The sequence below is a fragment of the Sciurus vulgaris genome, assembly GCF_902686455.1.
Source record: "Sciurus vulgaris genome assembly, chromosome: 13".
NCBI lineage: Eukaryota > Metazoa > Chordata > Mammalia > Rodentia > Sciuridae > Sciurus > Sciurus vulgaris.
In genome coordinates, this window is record NC_136474.1 from 44,563,495 (window position 1) to 44,590,385 (window position 26,891).

Here is a 26,891-nt window from a genome sequence, read left to right on the forward strand (position 1 = left end):
TTCACTTTTGATCCCCAGCTCTGCAGATAGAATAGTGCATGGGACATCAGCGTAGATACTGCTGTTGAACAAACAGGTCAATGAGTTAAAATGGTTTTTATGTACCCACAGTATTAGCGTTCACTGACTTACTCTTGCTCTTACAGGTCCTCTCGTTGAAGTAGCTCAATGTGCAAATCAGTTCGTGATAACATACTGTGGCATAGCCTTAAATGGTGTTGTTTTGGAACACCACATAAAACTAGGCCACAGTCCCACTTGGAGTGATGGGCAGCAATAACAGCAGCAGTGTGATTCTTGTGGCTGCTGTCTGTATAGCCTCTTCCTTTTCCCATTCAAATGTCCTCAGAACTGGGAAGGGGAACTGCTCTTGGAGGAGCTGGGATAGTCTTCCTAAACTTCTGAAGATTCTCTTAAAGTCTCAATAGGCACCATGAAGAATAAAGCTGGACAGGAAACATAGGCTGTGTCTTGATTGCCACTAGGGAAGACTCACCCAGCCTCACAGCCTCTTCCCATTTCCCCAGGGCCCTCTGCAGATACTACATGGCAATGACTTGAGATGCCTGGACCTGGGATTTGTAGATTGTCTTTTTTAGTTTTTATTGTCCTTTGATGCAAAAGTTTTTGGCTTTCATGGAATCCAATTCATCTACTTTTTTACTCATGTTTTTGGTGCCATATATAAGGATCATTTTTGCCAAATCCAAGAACTTGAAGATTACCTCCATATTTTCTTCTAAGAGTTTTATGGCTTTAGTTCTTATATTTAGGTTGTTGATGTTTTCTATTAGTGTATTCTTATTATTTATAATAGTGAGATTTATTAAAATATATGCATGCATTGTGTACATGTATGAATATGTACACAATGTAACATAATTTGGGCAGTTTCTTTCCCCAGTACCTTCTCTTTCCCTTCCCTCCTTCCTCCCTCCATTCCCTTACTTTACTGGTTTCCCTTCTGTTTTCATGATGTTATATTTTGAGTTGATTTTTGTAGTTGATTCGAAGTCAGGCTCCAACCTTATTCTTTTGTATATGTTCAGCTGTCTGGCACCATGTGTTAAAGAGACTATTCTTTCCCCATAAGATGGATTTGACAACCTTGTCAAAAATCAACTGACCATGAACAGGGTTTATTTCTGGACTCTGTTTCATTAATCTTTGTTAGCTCTTTTGCCTCTGCTACACTGTTTGGATTATGGTAACTTTGTAATGAGCTTTGAAATCAGGAAATATGCCTTTCATCTTTGTTCTTTTTCAGTGTTGCTTTGGTATAATGAGGGCCCCTTGTAACTTCATATGAATTTGAGGCTGTTGGCATGTTGATAGAATTGCATTTGATCTGTAGATCACTTTGGGTAGTTTTGACATCTTAACAATAGTAAGCCTTGCTGTCCGGGAACATGGATCTTTTTCTGTTTATTTAGGCCATTTTTAATTGCTTTCAGCATTGTTTCACTATTTTAATAATACAAGTTTTTACTTCTTGGTTCAATGTATTCCTAGGTATTTTATTCTTTTCGATTCATTGCATAATATTTGACATTTTTAAGTACCTAGCATGTTAAATCTGAGTTTCAGCTTAAATTCAGGAAGGTGCTATAGAAGACATCTTTAGCTTTGACATCTTTAGCTTTTTATGTATTAGAGTTGAGTCCTGGCTTTGACCCTGGACATGCTACATCTCTTTGAAACTATTTCTTCATCTGTAAAAGAATAGGGATAAGTAAATCTGTCTTTCGTGAACATTATGTAGATCAGCGATGACATACACAAAGAACCAACACCAGGTTGAGACTTGGAGTAAGTAATAAAATAAATAATGTGCCAGATGCAGTGGCACGCACCTGTAATCTCAGCAGCTTGGGAGGCTGAGGCAGGAGGATCTCAATTTTAAAGCCAACCTCAGCAAAAGCAAGGGGTTGAACAACTTAGTGAGACCCTGTCTCTAAATAAAATACAAAATAAAGCTGGGGATGTGGCTCAGTGGTTGGATGCCCCTGAGTTCAATTCCCCAGTACCGAAAATAATAATAAAAATGGTTGGCTGCAAGGATTGTTTTGTTTTGTTTTGTTTTTTGTTTTTTGTTTTTTTTTTTTTTTTAAATTTTAATATACACTTTTAGTCACTGATGGACTATTTATTTATTTTATCTATTTTTATGCAGTGCCAAGAGTTGAACCCAGTCCCTCACATGCTAGGCAAGTGCTCTACTACTGACCCACAACTCCAGCCCCAAGGATTGTTTTCTTGTATGATTTCAGTATAAATACAGGCATATATATGGCTTATCATATAATTTCCCATAAATATTTGAATTAAATTGCCTCTCATGCTTATTTCTTTTTACATTCAGAAATTTTATAATTAAAACATACATTAAAAACTTGAGTAAAATTATCTTTTGTCACAAAGGCTAGTGATTTTTACACAGACTGTCTTATTTCCAAGGAGCTGTTTTATAAAATATGTTGTGTCTGGAAGAAGAAAGGTTATAAATTAAGTGTCAACTTTGTTTTAGTGCCATTGTTTCCTTATAAGAAGGGCTTATCTCTTTCATTAGTGCAGCTTACACACTCGCCTCTTTGTTTTTTGGATCCTGTGTCCTGACATTGTAAGGATAAATTTTAGATATTACCAGCATTCATCTCTAGGAGTAGCAAAGCTAACTCAGCTGTTTCTGTTTCTACTACTAAGGGCATTGATGCTTTGCCTTCAGTGGAGAATGCAGCTACTCCTGCCATCTGGAATTTTGTTCATCTTTGTGTGTTAACTATTGCCATGTCTAAAGTGCTTCAATTTTCTTCTTTTTCTCATACATCTTATTCAGATTCTGAATTAGGCAGATTCAACTTCCAAAGGCAAAAATCCAAGAATTCTGATTTTTTAAAATATCACCCATTAAATGAAATCCTACTTGATAACAAATTAGCATTAGAATTTTCTAAACATTATAAAAAGTAAATGCCTTAGCTGTTATCATTCTTTTAGCGAATATATTTTGTCACTTTTGTTGCTCATTATTCCTGAAGAAAATAAATGAACCTGCTTAAGAGAATATGAAATATTTCACATTTTGTCAGGGACATGATAATGGCAAGATACTTGAGGTTGAAAAGCTTGGAAATTTAAAAAAGAACAAATTGGGAGAGTGAGCTTACCACAGAAACAACACAGGGTGGTCAGGTTGTTAGGGGCACATTTAAGGTTACAGTTTAATAATTTATACTGCTACCCATCTGCCCTATCAAGATCATGCTTCCTGGCAGTACTATTATTATTAAAATAATAATCTCAGCTGCTTGAGTGGTGTTTTTTTAAGTCTACTAAGAAAATAAATTGATAATTCAGCATCAGCAATATGTGAGCAGGTGCTCAGGAGGCTGAGGCAGCAAAATCACAAGTTCGATGCCAGCCTCAACAACTTAATGAGCCTATCTCAGGACTAGGGATGTAGCTCAGCACCCCTGGGTTCAATCCCCAGTATTCCCCCTGTCCCCTAAATTAATGATAGGTTAGAAACAGAGGTTCTGGAATCAGTCAGACCTTGATTCTCCATAGGGCAGCCATAGACATGAGCAGATTCTGACTGTTGGTAATAGTTAAGTGTATATAGAATGTCATTTGTTTGTTTTTGTTCTTCCTGTATTACTCTTAAGTTTCTAGTGTTTTATTTGTATGAATCTTATGTATGTTAGAATTATTCTCTCCCGAGAAACCAGACATCTGGAAGATTATTGCTGGATTTCTGGTTTCTGCCACAGGAGCTATTCATATTCATAGATGAAAGAGGGTGGCAGGAAAAAGAATAGCAGCTAGTTACCAGTTTTGTTTTTGGTTTTTTGCTTTTTTTTCCCCCAGGGGGAGGCCCAGGGTACCAGGGATTGAACCCAGGAGTACTTAACCACTGAGCTATATCCCCAGCCCTTTTTTATTTTTTAATTTTGAGACAGGGTCTCACTAAGTTGTCTAGGGCCTCACTAAGTTGCTGAGGCTGGCCTTGAACTTGTGATCCTCCTGCTTTTCAGCCTCCTGAGTCACTAGGATTACAGGCATTCACCACCATGCCTGGAGCCAGTATTTGTTTTTTAAATAAATATGTGAGAGAGGCGAAAGAAAAACAAAATAATAAAACAACAGAATAATTAAAACAATCATCATGAGTTTTTCAAGTGTTTCAGAGTGTTGTGGAGAACCGACTGTAGAGAGGAAAAGTCCTTCCTCTGAGGAATCAAGGAATTGACTGGGATTCCTACATGGTGCTAATCTCATAATTTGTGAGAATTTTTTTTTTTTTTTTTTTTTTGCAGGGGGGATTGTGTTAATAATGATAGAATAAACCATTGCTCACCTTCACTTATTATTTGTTGCAGTTCTCTTTGGCAAGTTTTAAGCCTTCTCATTTTTCATCTGGAGCAGGGAAACTCAGTACTGTGATTCCTTGAGTACCTCCTCTTGGCCTCACTCACTATTTCACAACCACAAGTGTTTGCATAAGGGTGACCTTGTCTGTTTTGATTTTACAACACAATTTGTTTCTAAAAAGGTTAAAGCATCACACTACACACACACACACACACACACACACACACACATATTTAGTGGTTGATGGACCTTTATTTTATTTATAGGCGGTGCTTAAAATCTAACCCAGTTCCTCACACATGCTAGGCAAGTGCTCTACCACTAAGCTACAACCCGCAGCCCAAAGCACCATACTTCTTATTGACAATAATACGACTTGCATTTCAACAGGCTTGCTTAAGTTTAAATGGAATAGGGTGATAGAGCCCTAAATTGTGTATATGCTTTAATCTGTCCTTCCTGTGTACCACCATGCAGACTGCTAGTTAGAGGTTAAATGAGAGAATAAGAAGATGAACATTTAAACAGTTTTATAAGGGGCTGGGGAGATAGCTCAGTTGGTAGAGTGCTTGCCTCTCAAGCACAAAGCCCTGGGTCCAATTCCCAGCACCACTAAAAAAATAAATAAATAAATAAAAATAAACAGTTCTATAATTACCAGGGCCCCCTCTCTGCCTCACTTCAGTGAAGCAGCTAAGACCCCAGGAGCCCTGTTTGAGCAGGACAGTGTTTCCCAATTTCTTTGGGCTTTGTTCTGTTGTGTCAGCCTGAAACTGTGACAGGTCATAATTCTTAACCTCAATTGGGCTGCTTGGTTTTTCTCTTAATAATTGGATACCCTTAACTGCTACAACCAGGCATCTCTCATTGTCTCTTGCCTCAAAATTTTGTGTGAAAGCTTGACTCTACAACATTAGTGTAAGAAGGGTTAGACTTCAGAGGTTATTTGGTCAGAGTTCCTTTAACTAGAATGTGTATATCCAGTTGTCTAAGGATATTTTGAGCCATACAATAAATGTGATACATTCACCCTTCAACTTGGTAGAAGAAAACTTTGACCAGTTAGCTACCTTTTCCATATTAAAAAATAGTAGCTAGGCACCATGGCCCATGCCTGTAATCCCAGTGGTTTGGGAGGCTGAAGCAGGAGGATTGCGAGTTCAGAGTCAACCTCAGCAATTTAGTGAGACCCTAAGCATCTTAATGAGAGACCCTGTCTCAAAGTATAAAAAGGGCTGGGGAAGTGACTCACTCCATTAAGCGACCTTTGGTTCAATCCTGGTACCAAAAAACAAACAAAAACCAGCAGAGTGGCACACATCTATTATTGCAGCTACTTGGGAAACTGTGGCAGGAGGATTGCAAATCAATCTGAGACCAATCCCTGGGCAACTTAGACCTTCTCTCCCGGGGAGAGGGGGGAGTGTTGGGGGGTGGCGGGTGGTTGGGGATGTAGATCAGTGATAGAATGCCTCTGGATTAAACCCCCTGTATAGGGGCAGGGGGTGGGGAGGAAAAGATATATCACAGTAGAATGCAAAATGTATTAATTTTGAAGATGAAACGTCTTTGAAGTCTCAGTGATCTTTGAGTCACTTCAAGACCGGTCTCTGACCTTAGGAGACACCCTCCCTGCTTTTTCTATGTTCCTGGAAAGACCTGTTTGCATTTGATTGTTCATTCACAGTTCAATGGAATAGCCATTAGCTGTACTATTCAGAGTTTTGGAATTGTGTGATGATGTTATGAAACACTGGAAATTAAGTAAACTGTATAGGCATTATCCATGAAGCAGTTAAATTATAATGTTTGAAAAATCTGAGGAATTTTCTCTTAGTGTTGAATAAAAGACGATTAGTCCCTTTTGGGTCGTTTTCTTAAACAGTGAATTATCCATATAGAAGAAGAAATATTTCATATGTTTTAAATGAAACATATGGTAAAGATTATGACATTCTTTGTAACTGTGACTTAAAATATTTTCATCATGATTTTTTACTAATCAGAATGTGATTTCCTCACATCTTCATTGATAATCCAGGAGAAAGATGTTGCTATTTCACAGTATGACCACTGGGTGGAGTGCACTTTTTGTGTTCCGTGGTTAAAGTATTTTTATTGAACCAATTTAGTACAACTTCACATAAGCAAAGTTTAAATAAGAAAGTTTAAATAAATCCTTAAACTTTCTTAAAAACCCCTTTATATCTAGTCTCATATTTACAGGATGAGGAGTGGGAAAAACAGAAACAAAGATGTATATTTTACTTGGCACCATTATCACTTGTGGAATCTGAACAAGATTCTGATTCTTCTGAGTTGTACTTTAGATTTGTTTTTCTAAACAGATTTTTTTTTTTTGCAACCTTTAAGTCTTTGAAGACGACTTCCAATTTCTGTCCACTATTTTTTTTAAGATCATTGAAGATGTGATGCAAAAGTTAGGAAAAAAAAAGTTATTTTTCTCAGTATTCAGTTCTTTTATTTCAGCTAGTTTTTAATTTAGCTTTCAGAAAGGTTTTTAAATGATTTTTCTTTGAAAAATCATAACGATGTTTGAAAATTGTTGATTGTGACTTTAACATTTTTTGACTAAGGTGGAGAACGGGAACCAGAATTCTGGGTTCCAACCTTGGAGGTCAGGGTGATGCTTAGGTCACCATAGGGAGAAACTGTAGGTGTGTGCCCGGTGGCAACGTAGATGTCTAGAAAATGAGCTCACTTCTGAAGGTGCATGGTAGGTGCCCCCTTGCAGTGAGGACATTCTGTGAGTCATCCAAAACAGTAACACAATACCGAGATGGGCAGAAACCCGGAGGTTGTTTGTTGTGTAAGTGGCCTTTGAGGTGAACATTGACCAAACAGTTCATACCTACTGATCTTTGCCCTGCTTGGATTTTCACCTGCTTGCTCTCAGCCCTTCTGGCTTTCCACCATTCTTTCTTTCCATGGCATATACTCTCTGAACCTGGCAAAATGGCGGGAGCCGGGGGTCACTAAACCAGAAATTGGGATTGTTGTTTGAGTATACTTACCAAAGAAGTGAGTTACCTCTTCTGGTTCTTGATTTCCTCATGTTTAAAATAGATAAGGATAAGGTTTTTCTTTTTCCTTTCCATCTATCCTCCTACTTAAGTTTTCCCTTCTGCTATCACTCTGTGTTTTCTTATCTCTCTCTCCCACATTTTATTCCCTCTGTCCGCGCCCCCAACCCAACATTTCCTTTTATCCCCTTTTATCTTGTTAGGTCATTTCTCCTTAATATCCCTTTTTTGTTTTCTCCTATTCGTCCCTCCTGTCCTCTCATTTCTCCTTTAACTTTTTTCCCTACTGGCAGCACCCCAAGAGGTTTTTATGACTGCCCTCTGTCGTTGGGGATCTGGAACTGTAGCAGGTCATGGAGGAAGTATTTAAATTTCTATAAATGGCATTTTATTTAAACCATAAAAACCCTACCACTTCTCTTTTGAAAAGAGAGATTTTTGTATGTGATGTGTACCAAGTTAGACCACAAGTGAATGTGGATACCTCAGTATACTCCAGACTCAGTTTAGTGTTTGGTAGACCAGATAGCAAGCAGGAAAATATGGTGAATGAAGACAAGTTTTCTTAACTTTGGTGAAATTGTTTTTTAATTCTGCCACTTAACTTTTTGTTATAGTAACTGATAGTGTATTGCTGTATTAACTATCACCATTTAAATTAAGCATTACTGCCCCCCCCCACCCCTCTTCTTGGTCAAACACTTGGCAATTTTGTCCTTTTGTGAAATTTAAAGACAGAAATAGAGGTTTAATGTGAAGCTCATTAAATGTATGCAGATCAGCTAGTACATTGTTGATGATTTAATTATTTTTATGGAATGATAAAAATTCTTTTGTCTTCCGTTCTTTGTTAAGTAAAATTTTGCCTGAATGTCTTTCCTTGACCCTTTGCCCTCAAGATAGTCTGAGGACCCTACAGCAGACTTGTCCAGTAGAAATAATGAGCTACATGTATAATTTAAATTTTCTATTAGTCACATCTGAAAAACTTTTTAAAGTAGAAAAAAAGATAAAATTAACTATAATAATTTATTTAATTCTATATATCCAGAATGCTCTCATTTCAACACTTATTATGTATGAAAAGTATGAGATTTATTTCACATTCGTTTTTTTCATACTAAGTCTTCAGAATCCAGGAGGCATTTTTTTTTTTTTTTTTTTTTTTTTTTTTTTTGGCAGTGCTGAAGATTGAACCCAGGGCCTTGTGCAACAAGCACTCTACCAACTGAGCTATATCCTCGGCAGGAGGCATTTCTTATTAGAATGCTTGCAATTGGTACTAACCAGCTTGCAAGTGCTCAGTAACCATGTGGCTAATGGTTATTTGTAATGAACAGTACAGTCTAGAAAATGGCTTGAATAACATTTTAATTTAAAAATGTATTTTGTGTGTATTTGGTGTCTTAGATTTTTAGAAACATTCCATTGAAGTTGCTTTCTGAGAGCTAGCATAATGGAAATATTCTTTAAATGTTGCATTGTCATACTCCTGAAGTCTAATAAATTTTGTTATTTACAGTACTGAGCAGGATATTTCCCAGAATTGTAAAAAATGTGGGTCATGCCAGTATGACATAAAAATAATTAGTAGTTGGACTCTACAAAGCATATATGACGACTCATTAATGTTCAAAAAAAGGTGGTTTTCCTTACATGATAAATTTATGTAAGGTTACTTCTCTATGTACAAATGTTTTTATTTCTAAAAATGAGGATATGATTGGTTTAAGGAATCATTAACTCAATCCCTGTTCACTGTGATGGGAGCTGCAGTGACCATCATGTGATTGGGCAGGACATGGTACCTATCAGTGTAAACACATGGCACAGCCTGTTCCATGCCCTTGCTTATCTCCTTTGGAGAGAAGGGGTTGAGGTATTTTGAGCAAATCTCATTGGTAAAGTTGTGTATGCATTGCTTTTTTTTAAGAACCATTTCCTTTCAGTTTTAACCATATCCCTGTGTCTGTAAGCAGTTAACCCTCCTTCTGTCAGCAGAACAGCTTTCTGTTTTGATGATACCTTCATTTTTATAAAAAGACATGCTTGATAAGCTTCTTCAATTTTAAGATGTTTTACTTAGAAGATGATAGTGAAGATGAGGAGAAGGTTCACAAAGGCTTATTAAATAAAACTCAAGCTCTTTACCATGGGAAGTCCCCTCCTGGTATCCTGGTGAGTTTCATCTACCCTCACCCTGCTCCCTTGCTTGGGTGGTCAGTCTGGGTAGAACTGAGAAGATAGGAGGGCACTCACCAAGCAGAGGTGACCAATGCCCTTTCTTTGGAAACAGTAATATTGTAGTGAATTTTACTAGCTTTTAAATGTATGTTGAACGAGAATCTTTGTCTACATGCCTTCCCACACTGGCTCTCTGCTATCTTTCTACCTTTTTCTATTTTTTTGTTATTTTAACAAATAGTAACTTTCTGCCTAGGAAAGAAGTGAAGTTTCTTCAAATAGAACTTTTTAATGTGGTTTCAAAACAGTGTATTTGGTTTCACATTCCCTTTGTTTCTTAATGTAATAATTGAGGTATAAAAAACTTTTAAAATGTTTATGGTTTTTATTGTCCTAGCCAAAATCTTTTTGAAAGCTGACCTAATATTTGGAAACTGGCATTTTATTTGGATGTATGGCAAAAAAAAAAAAAAAAAGAGGGAATGTAGCCTTTTTTCCTCTGTGATTGTAAGCAAGAAAATTTTGTAAGCTTGAAATATGTGGGGAAAATACAAATAGAATTTTTTAAATCTAGAGTGTTCTTTTGTTACAAGAAGTAAAACATAGCATGTTATATATGAGTTTAATGTGAAATTCAGTCTTCATAAAGGAAACAATTTGGTGACTAAAGGACAATATAACTCTACGTGTGGAGTCTTTTCCTTTAAAAATAATAGGAAGCAAATGCTTAATTTAAAGGTACTTTTTAGAAAATGAAGGATAAATATTTTTATGAAAGCAAACATAAAATCAAAACAAAAAATTGATAATTTCTAAAATCTGGTTCAAAATCTGCTCAGTTTTAGTTTTAAATGTTATCACATTTTGTGTGCTTTTTGCTTTCGGATCTATAGGCAGAGGTGTATTTGTTCAGACCTCCCCAATGCTAATAGAAATAAGTAGAATATGAATGGAAAGCTTTTAAAATCTTCATTTTAATATAGAGTTTATGTATGTGTATGGATTCAGTCACATTTGTTGCCAAGGTCTGAATGGAGGAAAGTGAACATACCTTATCTTAAATTCGTAAGCACCAACACACACACAAGTAGTCCATCAAGGAAGAAGTTCTTAGACTTATTGCTGTAGGTGTTGTTCAGAGGAAGGTCAGGGTTGTTTGCTTAGGCTGCATTTTATTAACAGTTCCCCTTATGTCACTGTTAGAACATTAACATCCCATGAGTCACCTCCCTACCCAAGAGAAATAAGAATTTTCTGAATGGCTAGTGTTTAGGATACTAGATTTGATAACTGCTTAATAAACTAATGATTATAGAGGAGTTTGGCTTTACAACCTGGGTGTGTGTGTGTGTGGTTAATGGGTATGTGTGAAGAGAGGGAAAATCTTGGTTTCCAAACTTTTGTGACCTAGACTTCTCTTAGAAGTCACTTGTTGTTGGGTTTCTTGGGTTTTGTTTGTTTCCTGTGCACAGTTCTTGTTGGAAGGAAATAGTTACATTTTTGAAGGACCATTTCTTTATGGCTTTAGGTATTTGGAGTGTGTACATACCATTTTTTAAACCATGAGATGATTTCTGTACCTTATAAAAAGTTGGGAATTAAAAAAAAAAAAAATCTTTTTTTCTTAAAGTGAAGGGAAATCTTAGAGAATCAAAATATATCTCCTGTTTAGAGTCAGGCTTGTAGAGGCCTTCTGGCTGTTCTTATTAGGGATAACTCTGGACAGACAGAAGTTGCCCAGATGGGGAAATGAGACTTGACCTGGGGTCTTTTACATTCTCTTGGGTTTTCAGCTTCGGGGACTCCAGGAAGCCCTGGGGGCAGTGCTCCTCCTTTCTCTCAGCTCTTTATCTTAAAAACTGGTTGACTCAAAAAAAAAAAAAAAAAAAAAAAAAGCTCAACAAGATTTAATAACAAACAGTGGTAGGCTATAGCAAGTCACCCTGCAGCAGGGCTTGTGATGTAAGGCAGAATGGCAAGTTAGGAGTCTCAGTCCACCTGGGCTTTGGTGAGGTGAGGAAGCCCCAGCCTTAGCACATTGTCATTGCTTATTGCTACCAGAAATTATGAAACAACACTATGTGAACAACTAAAACTAATCATGTTTCTCTAGTCTAGCATGGATAATGACCACAAAAATAATTAAATAATTGAGCTTTTCAGTTCCTCTCAAGTAATGCTATTAAACTTAACAGTCTTGTAATTGACCATAGAACTGAACTAACCAGAGTTCTGAAGTCCTGGAACAAGGGACTAAAGTAAAAATTTCTTCCTCCTTTCCTGGACAGGAGAAAGTTTCACAAAAATTTTTGAGATAAACATTTTCAGGGTTCCATTTGCAAAATCATCTTTTAGTTCCCATTCTCCCCAACCAACACTCATAATGAGCTTTGAATAATGCCTTTCCTCTTCCTTCCCCAGTTCCTTTACACTTAAGAGGACTGCTGGGTGTTTATGCTTTGGCCACCTAGCTGTGAGTGGGTGCCGAATCCCTGATTCCGGAACACACAGGTGTGCTCTGGTAGTATCTCTAGCCAAGTGACAGTGTGAACTGAAAATTTAAAGGCATGGTAAGAGTAGCACAAGGACTGAGTAGCACAAGGTTGGGATATCACTAATTAGGTTGTTTTGAGGAATAAGTCTTTTAAAACTGATCCACACATGAACTCAGGAGTTTGAGGGAGAGTAGTTTTGGAAGTGTGGCCATGAATACATTTAGGCTATTTGAAAATTTTTCATTTTTAAATGTATGCTCTCATCTGTTCTCTTTAAGGAAAAATTTAGAGATAAGCTTACAATTAAAATGCATGCACACAGCTGCCTCCATAGGACTATATAGCATATGGCTAAATCTTTGGAGGGAGAGGTATGGATATACCGGGGGTTGACTACAGGGTGCATCTACCACCAAGCAACAGTTCTATCCCTTTTTATTGTTTTGAGACAGGGTTTCCCTGAATTGCTGAGGTTTGCCTCAAACTTTTAATCTTCCTTCCTCAACTTCCTAAGTAGCTGGGGTTAAATTAGGTGTGTATCATTCACCTGGCTACACCTGTTAATTTGAAAAACAAAATTCTCTTCATTCTACAAATATTTATTGTGTTGCAGCTGAGTTCTGTAGATGCTTACTCCCCACCCCTCTTGTTGCTGTAGATTGACCCCAGGGTCTCGTGCATCTCTCACATGCTAGGCAAGCACTCTGCTAGTGAGCTACATCTACCCAGCCCCTAACTTTTCTTTATTTGCATTTACTAATATGTTTGAATGATTTGCTGGTCTGGGTTTGTAAACCCAGAAGAGATTGGAAGAGATTTCCAGCAAATGGCCATATAGTTACTACTGGTTTTCATGTGCCTTGGCTATTTGGTCTTGATGCATATACTTACAGTTTTCTGAGCTCTTTCACTGAAGTGGTTAGAGTGCCAGGGTGAGCCCCAGTGTTGTGATGTAATTCAGGTGCAGGTTAATCAGCTTTGTGCCTCATAATCCCATCACTGTGCTTTGTTATGTCCCGAGAAGTCAGGCTACTGGCCTGGTCTAGAAGAGTTGAACATGACTCTAAAGGGTTTAAATAAAAATCTCACCCTTCTAAGGAAACACTGATTTTTAAACCATTTATGAGTAACATTCATATCTTAGATATTAAGTATTCAAAACCAATCCAGTTCTGGAGAAAAATTATAGACATACATTCAGGAATAGTTTGTGTGTTTCCATTTTTTAAAAAATCTCATTGAAAGTAAAAATCATTATTAAGTGAATCTTTTTAACTCTGATTATGTGTAGAACTCTGTGTACCTTTGGTATACTATCTTAAGGTTACCTTCTGTGTCTGTGGAAGGGATCTTCATTAGAAATCTCCTTGAAGTGAGACCCAGGAAAATAGGGAGAGTTGTGTAACATCCCTAGAATGTTATCACATGCTCAGATTTACCTGAACTCTACTTGAATTATAAATAAGAGAGGCTCTCTCTAGCTAGGTCAAGGGGCATATTTAAATTATAGAAGTCATTTCTCACATTTATTTCTCTTATATTCTAACAAAGCATGAAATACAGCCATTATAGACTGATATTCAGTCATGAAATTGGAATCATGAGACTAAGGCAGAAGGATCACAAGTTTGAGACCAGCTTGAGTAATTTAGCAAGACTGTCTCAATTTTTTTTAAAAATTTAAAAAGTCTGGGGATATAGCTTGGTGATAGAGTACCTCAGTTCCCAGTAACACACACATACATACACACCGAGCTAGAAAATCAGCTTTTCAGAAAGTGTATACCCAAATAAAACTATGTTCACTCAAAAGTCTGTGTGTAAATGTTTTGCTCCCTTTATTTGTGATTGCCAAGAACTAGGAACAGTCAATCCACATGTCTTCCAACTGGTAAATAAACTTTGGTAAGTCCATTGGATGGGGTACTACTTAAGAACAAGGAACAAACTACTGGTACATATAACAATATTAACTACTCTCAGATGTGTTAAGTGAAAGAAGCCAAATTTCAGAGGTACATCCTGTATGGTTCCATTTGTATCATTCTGGAGAAGATACTTAGACTGGGGACAAGATTAACTACAGAGGGGCTTTGATGGCTTGAGGGGATCTAATTGTTCACTTATGGCAGTAGTTACGTGATAGTGTGGTTAAAACTAATAGAACTATACAAAAGGGTTATGAAATATATTCAAGTCTGTTTTGAATAGTTCAGGGTACAGCTATTTGAAATCTTCAAATGGCATTTCATAGAGTCAGCATAAACATTTTGGTAGGATTTTTATATGCTGATAGGTATAATCATTCCACAGGTTGGCTTGAGTAATAGTTTAATATCTTTCATGATTAATTATAAACTCATTATGTTTCCTAATGATTTTATTTCTTAAATTTCTCTGTAGCCATCAGCCAGGTTAAATGGTCCCTGTGACATTTGTCACTTAATATATCCAGAGGTCAAAACTGGGCATATTTTTGCTAAGATGAAATAGATGAGAACTAAATTATCAGAAAACTTTATTGTTAACCTGCAGTTAAGAAAATGAGGGGAGAAGCAATACAAAGAAATGTGGGAAGGGAAACCCTTTAGTTTTATAGAGCTGTGAGAGTTGGAAACAAGCTTCATCATATAAGTCAAGTGAGAGTTGAGGGAAGAAGTTGAGGCCTACCTCTCTCCTATCATGTTTCTTGCCATATTAGGATCTACTCAGGCAACAATACTTCTATCGTCATTTTGAAAGTTAAAAATGTGTTAACGTAGATTTTCTTGCTCTATACCAAATTCTGTTGCTGAAGAAAATGAATACTCTGGCAATTGCTGAGTGTTAAGAAAATTAAAACTATTGTGACTAGCTGTTTTCCTTGAAGGCTAAACCGTATAGAATTGTAATGTTGGATATTTTCATGTAAGTAACGTGACTAGTAGAAAATGGATAACCTGACTTGTTCTCTTTCACTCTTGCAGTCATCTTTGGTCCTGGTGATTACTGTCACCTTGTCTGCCTCAGCTGTCTCCACCACACTTACTTCCTTTGATAGACCAGTAGTCTTTTTTCCGCCCAGAGCCACTGCCGGGCTGTTCAGGGTTCTTCAGAATGATGTGCACGTATGTCTTCTGTTCTCACAGGGATATTTTTAGACTTAACCATCCTGAGGTGGATAGGTGTCTTCTCACCCATATAGACTAGATTTATGCAAGCTTTCCTTAGTAAGGTCCTTATTGGCATTTGGAGAGAAGCATTGGTTTCTGAATGTAAGCAATGTTTATGGGGCTTAAGGTTGACCTCCACCATGATTTTTTTTTTTTAATGTGCCATGTTATGTTTGTGTGTGTCTTCATTTACCTCTGAATTTCACTGTTTGATTCAGTGAGACAAAACACTCTGTGTAATCCTCCCTCTCTGCTGATTCCCTTCACTAGATCTAGCATGCATGCATGCATTCATTCATCCATAGATCCAAAAATAATCAGAATCCGGTGTATACAGGCTTAGCAGTAGAGTGCTTGCCATGTGTGAGGTCCTGGGTTTGAACCCCAGCATGGCAAAAACAAACAAAAATAACAACAACAATTCTACAATGGGTAGGCACTATGCCAGGTTTAGGGAAGGTAAGGAAGCATGCAGCACTTCCCGTCTTTGTTAGAAGAGTTTGAAAGTGGGCTAAACAGATTGATGCAGTGTGGTAAGTGCTGTGGTAAGGAGAGAACAGGCGCTGTGGATGCCACAGACTTCTTGTCAGCTTCTTTATTGTCAGATTTTGAACCCATGCATCCTCATCCCAACTGTTTTCTTGATTTTATTTTCCATTGTTCTCTTAGGATACACAGTCTATTGTGGATTTTTCCATCTGATCCATTTTCTCTTTTTCCATGAAATCTGAAACATATTTGCTCCTTTTGTAAAATATTAGAATGAGAAGGAAATTCATGTTGGGTTTTGAAGGGTTGTCCTGAAAATTATTGGGCAAGTGACAGGGTTGGAAAAAAGGGGAAGCTAATGGTTTTTAAAGTGAAATAGTGATGCTATAGTTCTTCCTTTAGTTGTACCTGCCAAAAAACTGAAGCACATAGTTGAGTGAAGCGTGGAGCCACCAGCTCAGTAAAGATCATAGATTGCTGTAGTGGCAAAAATGTCTTGCCTTATTTGAATGTTACTCAGCCCAACATAATTATTCATCCATTTTGTGAATAGTGAATGTTATGTTTTGGATGTGAGGTATCCCCGAAAGCTCACATTTGAAACAATGCAAGAAGGTTCAGAGGAGAAATGATTGGGTTGAGTCTTAATCCAATCAGTAATTTTAATCCCCTGATAGGGATTAACTGAGTAGTAACCAAAGTAGTAGGGTGTGGCTTTGGATATACATTTGTATCTGTTGAGTGGAAACTATGCTTCCTGATGATGTGAGTTGCTTCCCTCTACTACACTCTTCTACCATGATGTTCACCATTACCTCAGGCCCTGAGGAATGGAGCCAGCTGTCTGTGGATTGAGTCCTCAAACTGTGAGCCCTCAAACTTTTCCTCCTTATGTTCTGGTCAGATCCTTTTAGTCACAGCAGCAACAGAGCCAACTAAAACAGTGAATATGGCAAAATCCTCATAGAGATGTGACTCTTGAGCAGTAATCTATGCTTCCCTACAGCCATAAAAAATATGTTGTGACAGATCCAAAATCTGAATTTATCAACTTGTCAATCTTGAAAACTAAGTTTAAGGTCAGCCTCATGTCTTCTCATTAAGGGGGAGGAAAGTTTTTTTTAAAAAGTAAGCAGATAAAGTAAGTAGAAGGCATTTTCAGTTCCAGTGAGTTACATTTGATCTATTTTCTTGCTCATTTTGCCAGGGTGATCCCTCTTCTCCCACACCGGTACTGGGAATTGAACCCAGGGCCTCACATATTCTAGGCAAGCCCTGTATCACTGAACTACATCCTTGGCCCTTTATAGAATTTTATCTTAAGACAGTTCTTGCTAAATTTCTGAGATTGCCCTCAGACTTGCATTCTCCTGCCTCAACCTTCCAAGTAGCTGGGATTGCAGACGTGTACTACCATGCCATGCTCCAGAGTACTTTTTGAGGGAGCATGATAGAGAGTTCAAGATAGGTTTATCAAGTATCAGTGTTGGCCTTTCTATTTAAGTTCTTTGTTGACAGTCATCAGAAATGGACTTTGAACACCCCCATCTAACAAATTTATGACTGGCGGCTTATTCAGAGAGACCTTGAAAGGGCAAAAACCAGAGCTGCTTTTAATCTTGAAGTTTCTGTCTGGCAGGTCTTCTGCTTCCCAACTCATTTGGCTCAGTCCTACCATTGTCTGGTTACTGGGGTTCTCTATATACATTTTTGGAATGTCTTTTTGGCCCAGTTGAAGTCAGATGTCTCCCTACGCCTGTCAGCTAGCTGATGCCAAGGCCCAGTTCTCATATTGCAGATAGTAGTTTCTTCAGACTCTTCCTAGTGTTCAAAGTGGGCAGGTGTTGGGGAGGAAACTTGAGAGATGAAATCATTGTAATCTAGGGAAATCTGTTTTTACTTTCTAACCTAACCATTGCATCATGTCCATTTAAACTCCTAAACAAAGGGCTGGGGCTATAATCAGTAGTAAAGCACATGCCTCAAACATGTGGGGCATTAGGTTCGATCCTCAGCACCACATTAAAAAAATAAAGATATTGTGTCAATCTACATTAAAAAAAAAAAAAAAAAACCTCCCAAGCAACAAATCAAGTCATGAAATTCCCTTTTTGTGTACTCTGAAAGTTGATGTTTAATGGCATCAGCTTGTAATTGTGGACTCCTGGAAAAGCAGTCCTAGAATCCAGGTTTCATAAAGTTTTCAGGTCAGCCCCACACAACATTGCAGTATTATCAATTCAAGATCTGTTGAGATCAGAAGTTGAAGTCAGAGTATACTTAGAGGATAGGGTATATACTTCAACACTTTAAAAACATGATTTTTTCAACAAGCTTAACCAGGATTGAGAGAGAAGTTCTCAGATAGTTCCCGAACCTGGATGTTCATTAGAATCATGAATAACAGATTGGTTAAACCCTAATTCCTGCTTTATATATAGTGAGTCTGGCCTAGAACTTGGGAATCTTCATTCTGTCTCAGAGAGTGTAGGGACCACTCAGAAATATTAACTATAGTATATAGTCCTTGCCTCCCCACCCTCCACTTTACAGGAAAAAAAAAGTTAGAAGTAAGCATAAAAAGTTCTCTGTGCCTTCAAACAATGGAGGCAATGAGATTGTTCTTTAGAGAGTCAGAGCTATTGATCTATAGGGAGCCTGACTAGAACCCCAAATCCTCCAAAGCATACCTCATCCTAGCTAAAGTTCATTCTCTTGGGAAGGAGCCCCAGCACCAGCTCAGAAAGATTTCCAAAATGCTCCTGTATTTCTTCTTTGAGAAAGACACAGGATAGCACCTGAAACTTGAAGCCTTCTTGTAGTCAGTTTTATGACAGACATATTTCAAAAGTAGTAAAAAGTAGCAAAAGCTCTTACTTTCACATGAAATAGTGCTTCACTCACCTAGCTCATCTTCATAATTAATAATTAAACTTAAAACTTTTTTAAGGAAATTTCTGATTTTAAAAACTTAACCAGGATTATTTTTATGTACATAAAATTTTAGACTTGTAACATTAAGTTCAATGTTAACAGGAAAGCTGATTCATTCACTTATTCATTCAACAGTAATTAGTGAGCCAGGTATGTGCCTCACTCCTATAATCCCAGCAACTTAGGAGACTGAGGCCGGAGGATCACAAGTTTGAGGCCAGCCTTGGCATTTTAGTGAGACCCTGTCTCAAAATAAAAAGTAAAAAGAACTGGAGATATAGCTCAGTGGTAGAATAGTCCTGAATTCAATCCATAGTACTACTAAAAAAATTTTAGTGAATCCCAGTTCACTTCTAACTCTCTAGAAATTGGGGTGTGATCCTAACCACTTTTTCCTCTCCCTTGTCTACCCTCAGTCATCATCAGGTTTTATTGATTCTCAGTCCCATGTACCTCTTCTGCCTTTAGAGCTGGACCATTTCTTGGCTTGAATGTGTTCTGAGGTGTTCTCTGCTTTTAGCCTCCTCTCCTCCAGTTTATTTTCCCCATGTGATCTGATCAGATCAGAACCACCAATCACTTTCATTGCCCCTGGGATTAATTTACCTGGGGGTCTAAGTCCTTTACCTTTCAGATTTGGAATAACTTTGTCACATGGTGTTCTCTCTGCTTGGAATGCCTGCCAGAGCCTCCTTTATTAGCATATAAACCCCAGGCCTATTTCCAACCTCTAACACAAATACTTTCTGCATCCCAAAGCCTTCCTGTACTTCCCCAGGCAGATTTTTTTTCTTCCCATTCTCTAGTCTAAGTCACCTAAATAGGGTACAGGGATATAGTTCAGTTGTAGAGATGCTGGGTTAAATCCCTAGTAATGTTAAAAAATAGAAGTTAGGAAAATAACATTATCATAAGGCATTATGTAAATTGTGTTTGTCTTTTTCTCTTGGTAGAACTAAGGTCCTCTGAGAGGAGGAGAGCAGAATTTTACTTATCTCTGGATCATAAAGACAATATAGTGTCTGGTGTGAAGGAGGTACTCAATTTTCAAACCATATAAAATTAATTGTAACCAAGAAAGGACCAATACAGTGGACGTTTTGATAACTGAATTAAAAACCTTATGTTTTTCTTGAAGGAATTACATTGTCTTATGTAATTGTTTCTAAGTTAAACCTGTCAGGGTATCGCATTGAAGGATTTTTCTTGGATAAGGCTTCTTACAGACTTTTTCACAGTGACAAAAAGTCTGTCTGGAGAACTTGGTATATTCAGGAAGATTGCTGGGACAACCAGGTTTTAGTTTACAGATTCTGTATGTAGGAAATGAATGGTCTTAGAAGTGAAGGTAGGCCCTGTTCCACCAGCCACCTCATGCTGCCTGGGCAGAAGACCTGCTATGTACTGAAGTCATTTGAGGCTCTTGATCTGCTGAGGGTCTGGAAGAAGTGAAGTTTAGATGTGTCGCTGTCAGCTTTTCTTGTGGGGTGTGTTCACCTCCAGGAAATCATATAGCTTTAATGGACCTTCTATTTTGTCCTGCTCCTTGGAGGTGGGCCTGGTTGTTCCATGTGCTCTCCTATTTTCTGTTTCTTACATTATAAAATATGAGACTTAAAAGGCAACTTATAAAATAATAAATTTAAGTAGGCATTCTATGATCAGGGGCAGGGAATGGTACAAAGTAAGGCTTTTATTTGAATTTAAGTGGCTGAGAGCAGCTTCTCCCAAGAAGGTCAGGTTCTTTGTCAAGGCTTAGCATCTGTTGTCTGTGGCACTGCTGACTACTTACTTATAACAGCATTTTAAAAAAAAATTTTTTTTAGTTCAATACCTTTATTTTTTTTAATTTATTTATTTTTATGTGGTGCTAAGGATCGAACCCAGTGCCTCACATGTGCCAGGCAAGCTCTCTGCCACTGAGCCACAACTTCAGCCCCATAACAACACTTGTTTAAACAAATTTTTATTCTTTATATCTAGCTAACCTCCTTTCCTTCTTTGTGATTGCTGTCACATCTGCTAGGCACAATATAAATGTTTTATAAAACATCTTGACTCAGGATAATGTGGGCAAGACCCTGGGGCACTTTTGCCCCTTGCCTTTCGTTGCTAGGGAGAAACTTGCAGCAGATGCTGATACCCACTTTCAAGGTAGTAAAGTTCTTAGCCACCTCTGTTACCCCATGCTACCTAGGCAGATGGAGACCTGCTATATTCTGGAGGAGTCGTTGGGGCTCTTGCTCTGCTAATGGATCTAGAAGCAGTGAAGTTTAGATGTGTAGCTGTTAGCATTCTTCTGGACTGTCTTGGGCTGTCTTAGCTTTCAGGACTTTAATGGCTGTTTTCATAGAGAAAACCCTAGGGATTTAGTACAAGTTGAGTCTAGCCTTCCAATCTTGCCCTTGGGAGTGCCAGATTATCTTCAAAGTCCGGTGATTTAAGCCTTGGAGTTGGGGGTGGGGGACAGTTAGTGGAGAAATTCGGGACCCTAAGTTGCAGTGGAACTGGATTTTAGTGAACAGTAATGAAAAGTAAATTATCTTGTCTCAGTCTCAAATATAAAATAAAATGAATAGAACTGGTCTTATGTAACCCACATTCTTTAACCCACATTCTTTTTGAATGTGGGTTAAGTTAAATTAAAGTTTGATAATGATGAAGTTCTGGAAAAATACTAAGTGCTCATCAAAAGCAATGTAATCTTTGACAACCTGGGGTTAGGTTCATGAGCATTAAGCTCAGGTCAGAGTGTTTAACTAAGTAACAGTGTTCTGGTGTCTCTTTCCTGAAGCATCTAGGAGTCACTGTTCCCTCTTAGCACTTTTCCTCACATTTGTCAGCAGAAAGTTAAGATGGAATGGCAGGTTCTTTGATTAAAGTTGTTTTAATCTCTGTCTACAAGCCTGACCACACAAAATGCTCCCATGAAGTCAGCTTCATAGATTGATCAGTGATCCAGGAAAGTTCTAGTATATACTACTTCTTCAGTGGTGTGAGGAGACTAGAGGGGTAGATATGACATCTTTGGATTCCTTGTAATAATTTCATGTTTGTATAGCCAAGTAACATTAATATATTCAAATTGCTGAAAATAGCCCATGTACTGTAAGAAATCTAGGGATTCTGACAAATTTTTTATCATAGTCACTTTGAGTTTTTCTGTCACTTAAAGACGCACTTAGGGTTATAGGTCCTAGACTCAGACCTTAATTTGAAAATCGACTTTACCACTTAATAGTGTGGTGGCACTTTTTGGTGAAATTATCAACTGGTAGTATCCCCAAATTAAAAAGCACTGTTACATGATATATTAAGAATATAGGGCTGGGATCATGACTCAGTGGTCGACGCTTGCCTAGCACATGTAAGGCACTGGGTTCAATCCTCCAGCACCATATAAAAATAAATAAGTAAATAAATAAAGAAGGTATTGTGTCCATCTACAACTAAAAAGTATATTTGAAAAAAGATATTTGAGATATTTGTCTTGGTCAGCTAGGGCTGCTAGAACAAAATAACAGGTAGTGTATGACTTAAGCAAATGTTTATTAAACAGACATTTATTTCTAAAAGTTTTGGAGACTCAGAAGTCTTAAAACCAAGGGCTAGCAGAGTGAGTGTCAGGTGAAGTTCGTCTTCCTGTCTTGTGGACTTCTTGCTGTATCCTTACCTAGCTGGGGAAAAGCGTGCCCTGGTCTTTTTCTCTCCTTATCCATGGGGGAGGGGTGTCTCCCCTCAGGACCTCATCTAAACCTAATTACCTCCCAAAGACCTCACCTTCAAATACCTTGGAAGTTAAGACTTCAACGTGTGAATTTAGATTGGAGGGTACAGGGACAACAAACATCCAATCCATAATGATACATAACCTTTGCAAGGCACAATTTCATTATCTTTAAAAATAGAAATAATACGTACCTCTAAGCTAGTTCTAAGATGATAATACAAGTATATACGTAAGAAGTTGGGACATAGTAAGCTCTCAGAAAGTTGTTACTACTTTAATTATTAACATTACCATATTCCAGAGATGTGCTAGATAGTTGATAAAAGACAGAGCTAGATGAACTCTTCCAGTTGCAAGAATCAATAAATGCATTTTTATGTTTGTATTTATTCTTAGGAACTTCAAGATTGGGGTGCTGCTCTGTAAACCTCCTTTATTTCCATATTTCACTGTGCCATCATATCAGCCTGCCTTTCTGACTATATATTCTGCCTTTGCTTTTTCCCTCATTTTTCTCTTGACTCCCCCCCCCCCCCCCGCATTCCTTTTTCTTGGTCTTTGATGCCAGCTATTCATTCTCCCACTTTTTTCCTTCATCATTCACATTCACTATAAAATAGCTTATAATGTGTGTTGTTTTGCTATATTTTAAATTCTGTATTACCAAAAGCTTGTGTCTGAGATAGGGCATTTCCCCACATATGACTGGTGGAACATTGTGTGTATTCTGTTTCTGGTTCAGAATTTGGCTTTCCCAGATGTAGACCAGGACAGACCAGTGTCAGAGACCTCACTTTATTCTTCTTGGGCTTTGTCGTGATTGGTACTGGTTTGGTATGTGGAACTAAATTTTTATGGTACTAGATTCTGCTTAAAGATGAAGCTGTTTCACAGATCCCCTCCTGTATATGAAGATCAACCGCTTTTCCCCCAGACAGAATTCATGAGGAAGCCTCTTCCTTTGGTTTCGTTGGGGTAACTCTTCCATCAGGTTGCTGCTTATCATTCCCTGGATGTAGTACGTGTTAAGGCATTAACCTCCCATTTTCTTTGTTTTCCTGGCTTACATAATATAAAAGCAATTGTTTTGTATCTACCAAGAGAAAACCAGTTAATTGGCAGCCTCTATTTTTCTACATTTAGCAAGTAGCATTTACACAATAAATTTTCATGTATAACAGCACATCCCTTAACTATGGTAATTAAAAATCATCTTGAATAGATGTCATTCCACTTAATTATGGATTTTATGCTCTGATTCATGTAAGTTTGTTATACATGTTTACAAGACTTTATGCTGAATGTAGATGTTTAAAGATTGTCATTTTCAGTTTTTTTGAAGAAATGGATTTTTAAAACATTGCAACAAAAATCATTTTAACATTGCCATCATCAGTCAAGTAGTAATATAAAAACTGACTCCTTGGATACCGTTTAATTAATGTGCTGCAACAGGCAGAAAGCATGTTACAGACATAGAATATGAAAATTCTGACAGTTCCAAGTTGCTGAAGATGAAAAGATGAATTACCTTAGACTGAATTTTATTTCACTTGTTTCTGGAGACATTCTTAACACAAATTGCACACTGTGACTACTGAAGAAAGAAAAATTTAAAAAATGTGTATCCCCTTTACCTGTAAGTTAGTTACAGTGTTCTCTTATGAAACATTATTGGACAAGATAGTCACAGGGCACATCAGCATCTGAAAAGATGTTCAGCATCATTAACCATTAAGGAAATGCAGATTAAAACCAGTATCACTACACACTTGTCATAATGACTGAAAAAATAATTTCAATGCCACATTGTGACGAGGGTGACAAATAACTGAATCTCTCATACATTGCTGGTGGAATGTAAAATGGTATAGCACTTCAGTGTCCTACAAAACTGAGTATGCAACTTCCATGCAACCCAGCAGTTGTACTTCTGGACATATATCCTATTGAAATAAAACTTACTTTCGCACAAAAACCTGTTTATGAATGCTTATAATCATGCTATTTGTAATAGCCAAGAACTGGAAACTCCCTCAACAAGTGAATGATTAATATGCTGTTATGTCTATACCATGTAATACTGCACATTAATAAAAAGAAATAAACTGCTTATACATAGCCACCTGGATGAATATCCAGGGAGATAGTAGTCCCAAAAGACTACCATATGATTCTATTTATTTAACTTTCTCTTTAAATGACAAAAAATTTCAAAAATGAAGAACAGATTAGTGGTTATCAGACACTAAAGAAGGAGAAAGAGCAAGAGAGAAGTAGTTGTGGCTATAAAAGGGCACTTGGTACCACTTAAAGAAATTTTTTTTTAAATTCCAGTGAGATGTTCTAAGAATATTCTCATGAAATGCTACTTCCTCCCCACACGTGTTTTCTTTTTTTAGTTTCATTTGTTGATGGATCATTTGATTGTTCCTTTGTTCGTTAAGAAATAATTATTATTTAATGTGCACCTAATCTAGTCTTGACTTCAAGGTCAAATCAATTGTTCTAAAATCAAAATCAACACTATTTTATAAATAGTATGTTTTGCCACTAGTGTACATTGCTCAGAGTCACTTCTTAAGAAGGTGCATTAGAAGGGGCCTTGGTAACATAAATTTGTCTAGGGTAAAATTATTGTAACTAGCCTTCATAGACCTTGATTAAACATTCATTTTTGTGTAAAAGTGGGGCGGGGGGGACTGTTTAGTGAAATCAGGGCACTGCTGTGGGCTGTGGCTCATCTGTGAAGAGTGGGGTGAATTTCTGTGCAGTCAGAGGAACTGGCAGGCCCTTACATTTTTCCAAGGGAAGGGCATTCTTTCTCCCAGTTCCACTTTGGACTTAACCTGGCAACGCAGAATGTGCCCTCTGGAACTTTGCAGAACATGGAACTTTGAGCTCAGGGCAGCTGCACAGCTGGATTTAGAAAGACAACTGTGCTCATGGTGAATAATTTGGAGACCATTTTGTCAGTCCTATGGTTCAGTAAAAGTCGGCTTCTGGATTAGCCAGAGCAGTAGGTCTCCAGTCTTGGTCTGCATCATATTGCTGCCCAGAATGACTTTCCCTAGACTGTGCTTTGACATAATGTCAGGGGTAATGGAGAATAAAATAGGAGGGTGTGCTCAACAACTAAAAATGAAATCTGACAGCCTTAGGACTAAAGGGTTTTGTTTTTGTTTTTGTTTTGGGATTTGTGTTTGTGCACGTGTGTGTGTGTGTGTGTGTGTGTGTACACGCACCACGCGTGCATGTAAGAATGGGGTGGGAGGAAAGGAGGTGAAGTCAGCTTTAGCTTATACTTACCCTCTTTTGCCACATTTTAGAGGACTGCAGACCTCTGCTGATCCTGACTGGGGCAGAGAATTGAGATTGAGGAACCAGATTAAAACTCTTTTTGTTTTGAACTTTGTTAAGCACAAATATATGTTTCAATGAGTTGTGTTAAGGCATTGAAGGGATTTTCCTTAGAAGTAAAGTTATAAATGAGTTAGACCTAGGCTAGCTGACACCACAGTTTTTTTAATTAAGTATGTATCTGAACCATAATATTCTGTTGATAGTTCAGACAAAAGCCAGCTTTCACTATTTTGTTTCTGTTGGAATATGAATTTCCAGAATCACCTGGGGTAACCTTTCTTTGTTTTTCCTACTTGGCTGCTGTAGCCTGAGCGGGTGCAGTAGCCCCATGTTCCAGACAGTCTTATCAGGAGGGCAGTGGTGGTGGTCAGTATTCTTTTTGAATCTCTGTAGGTTCTGGGCTTCAGGGAAAAATCTGTAATGGCATTTGGCACCCCTTATGGTGGTAGGAAAGGAAAGAAGACTTTTGCAACCTCAGGCCCTGACTGGGATGGCCTTCACAAAAAGGAAGGACTGTTTGGGAATTGTCCATCTGTGGAGATGTGTGAAAACTGGTAACCAGAGACAGATGAGTTCTAAGTTATCATGGTTAATGATGTAAAATCTGGTATGTCAGTATCATTGTCATTAGATGCAGAGATTCATTGTTAACATCTCATCTAATTTTTTTTTTTTTTTTTTTTCTTACAGTCACAAACCATGAATTATGTGGGCCAGCTGGCTGGGCAGGTGCTTGTCACCGTGAAGGAGCTCTACAAGGGCATTAACCAAGCTACACTGTCTGGGTGCATCGATGTTGTCGTGGTGCAGCAGCAGGATGGCACCTATCAGTGTTCACCTTTTCACGTGCGGTTTGGGAAGCTGGGAGTCCTGAGATCCAAAGAGAAAGTGGTAAGTGCAATGCACAAACCTGTCTTCTAGGTGGGGAAAGGGAGTGTCAGTGAGTAAATCATTATGACTTTCTGCCCTCCCTGCTTCTTTCTTTTTAAACCTGCATGTTGTTAAAGACAATGGTTTGAGAAGTCAATTTGTGTAGGTATTGCTTTCGAAGTTGTTTCTAAATTCAGAAAGCCCTATTACAGGAAGTCTTCCCAAAGGAAAAAGAAACCAAAATTATAATGGTAATCCT

General features: G+C 37.8%; 1 protein-coding gene across 4 annotated transcripts in view; it reads left to right on the plus strand.

Moving 5' to 3' along the window:
• Nucleotides 1–26,891, plus strand: part of LPIN2 (lipin 2) — a 75,876-nt gene that overhangs the window by 13,581 nt on the left and 35,404 nt on the right. For 2 of the 4 annotated variants that reach the window (XM_079108331.1, XM_079108332.1), the window contains exon 2: nucleotides 26,453–26,653. In XM_079108331.1, coding sequence (XP_078964457.1) covers nucleotides 26,462–26,653 — 192 coding nt within the window. In that variant the 5' untranslated portion in view covers nucleotides 26,453–26,461. Of the gene's footprint in view, nucleotides 1–9,157; nucleotides 9,594–26,452; nucleotides 26,654–26,891 lie in introns of those variants that run through there. The other 2 variants (XM_079108329.1, XM_079108330.1) reach the window with 2 other exon arrangements.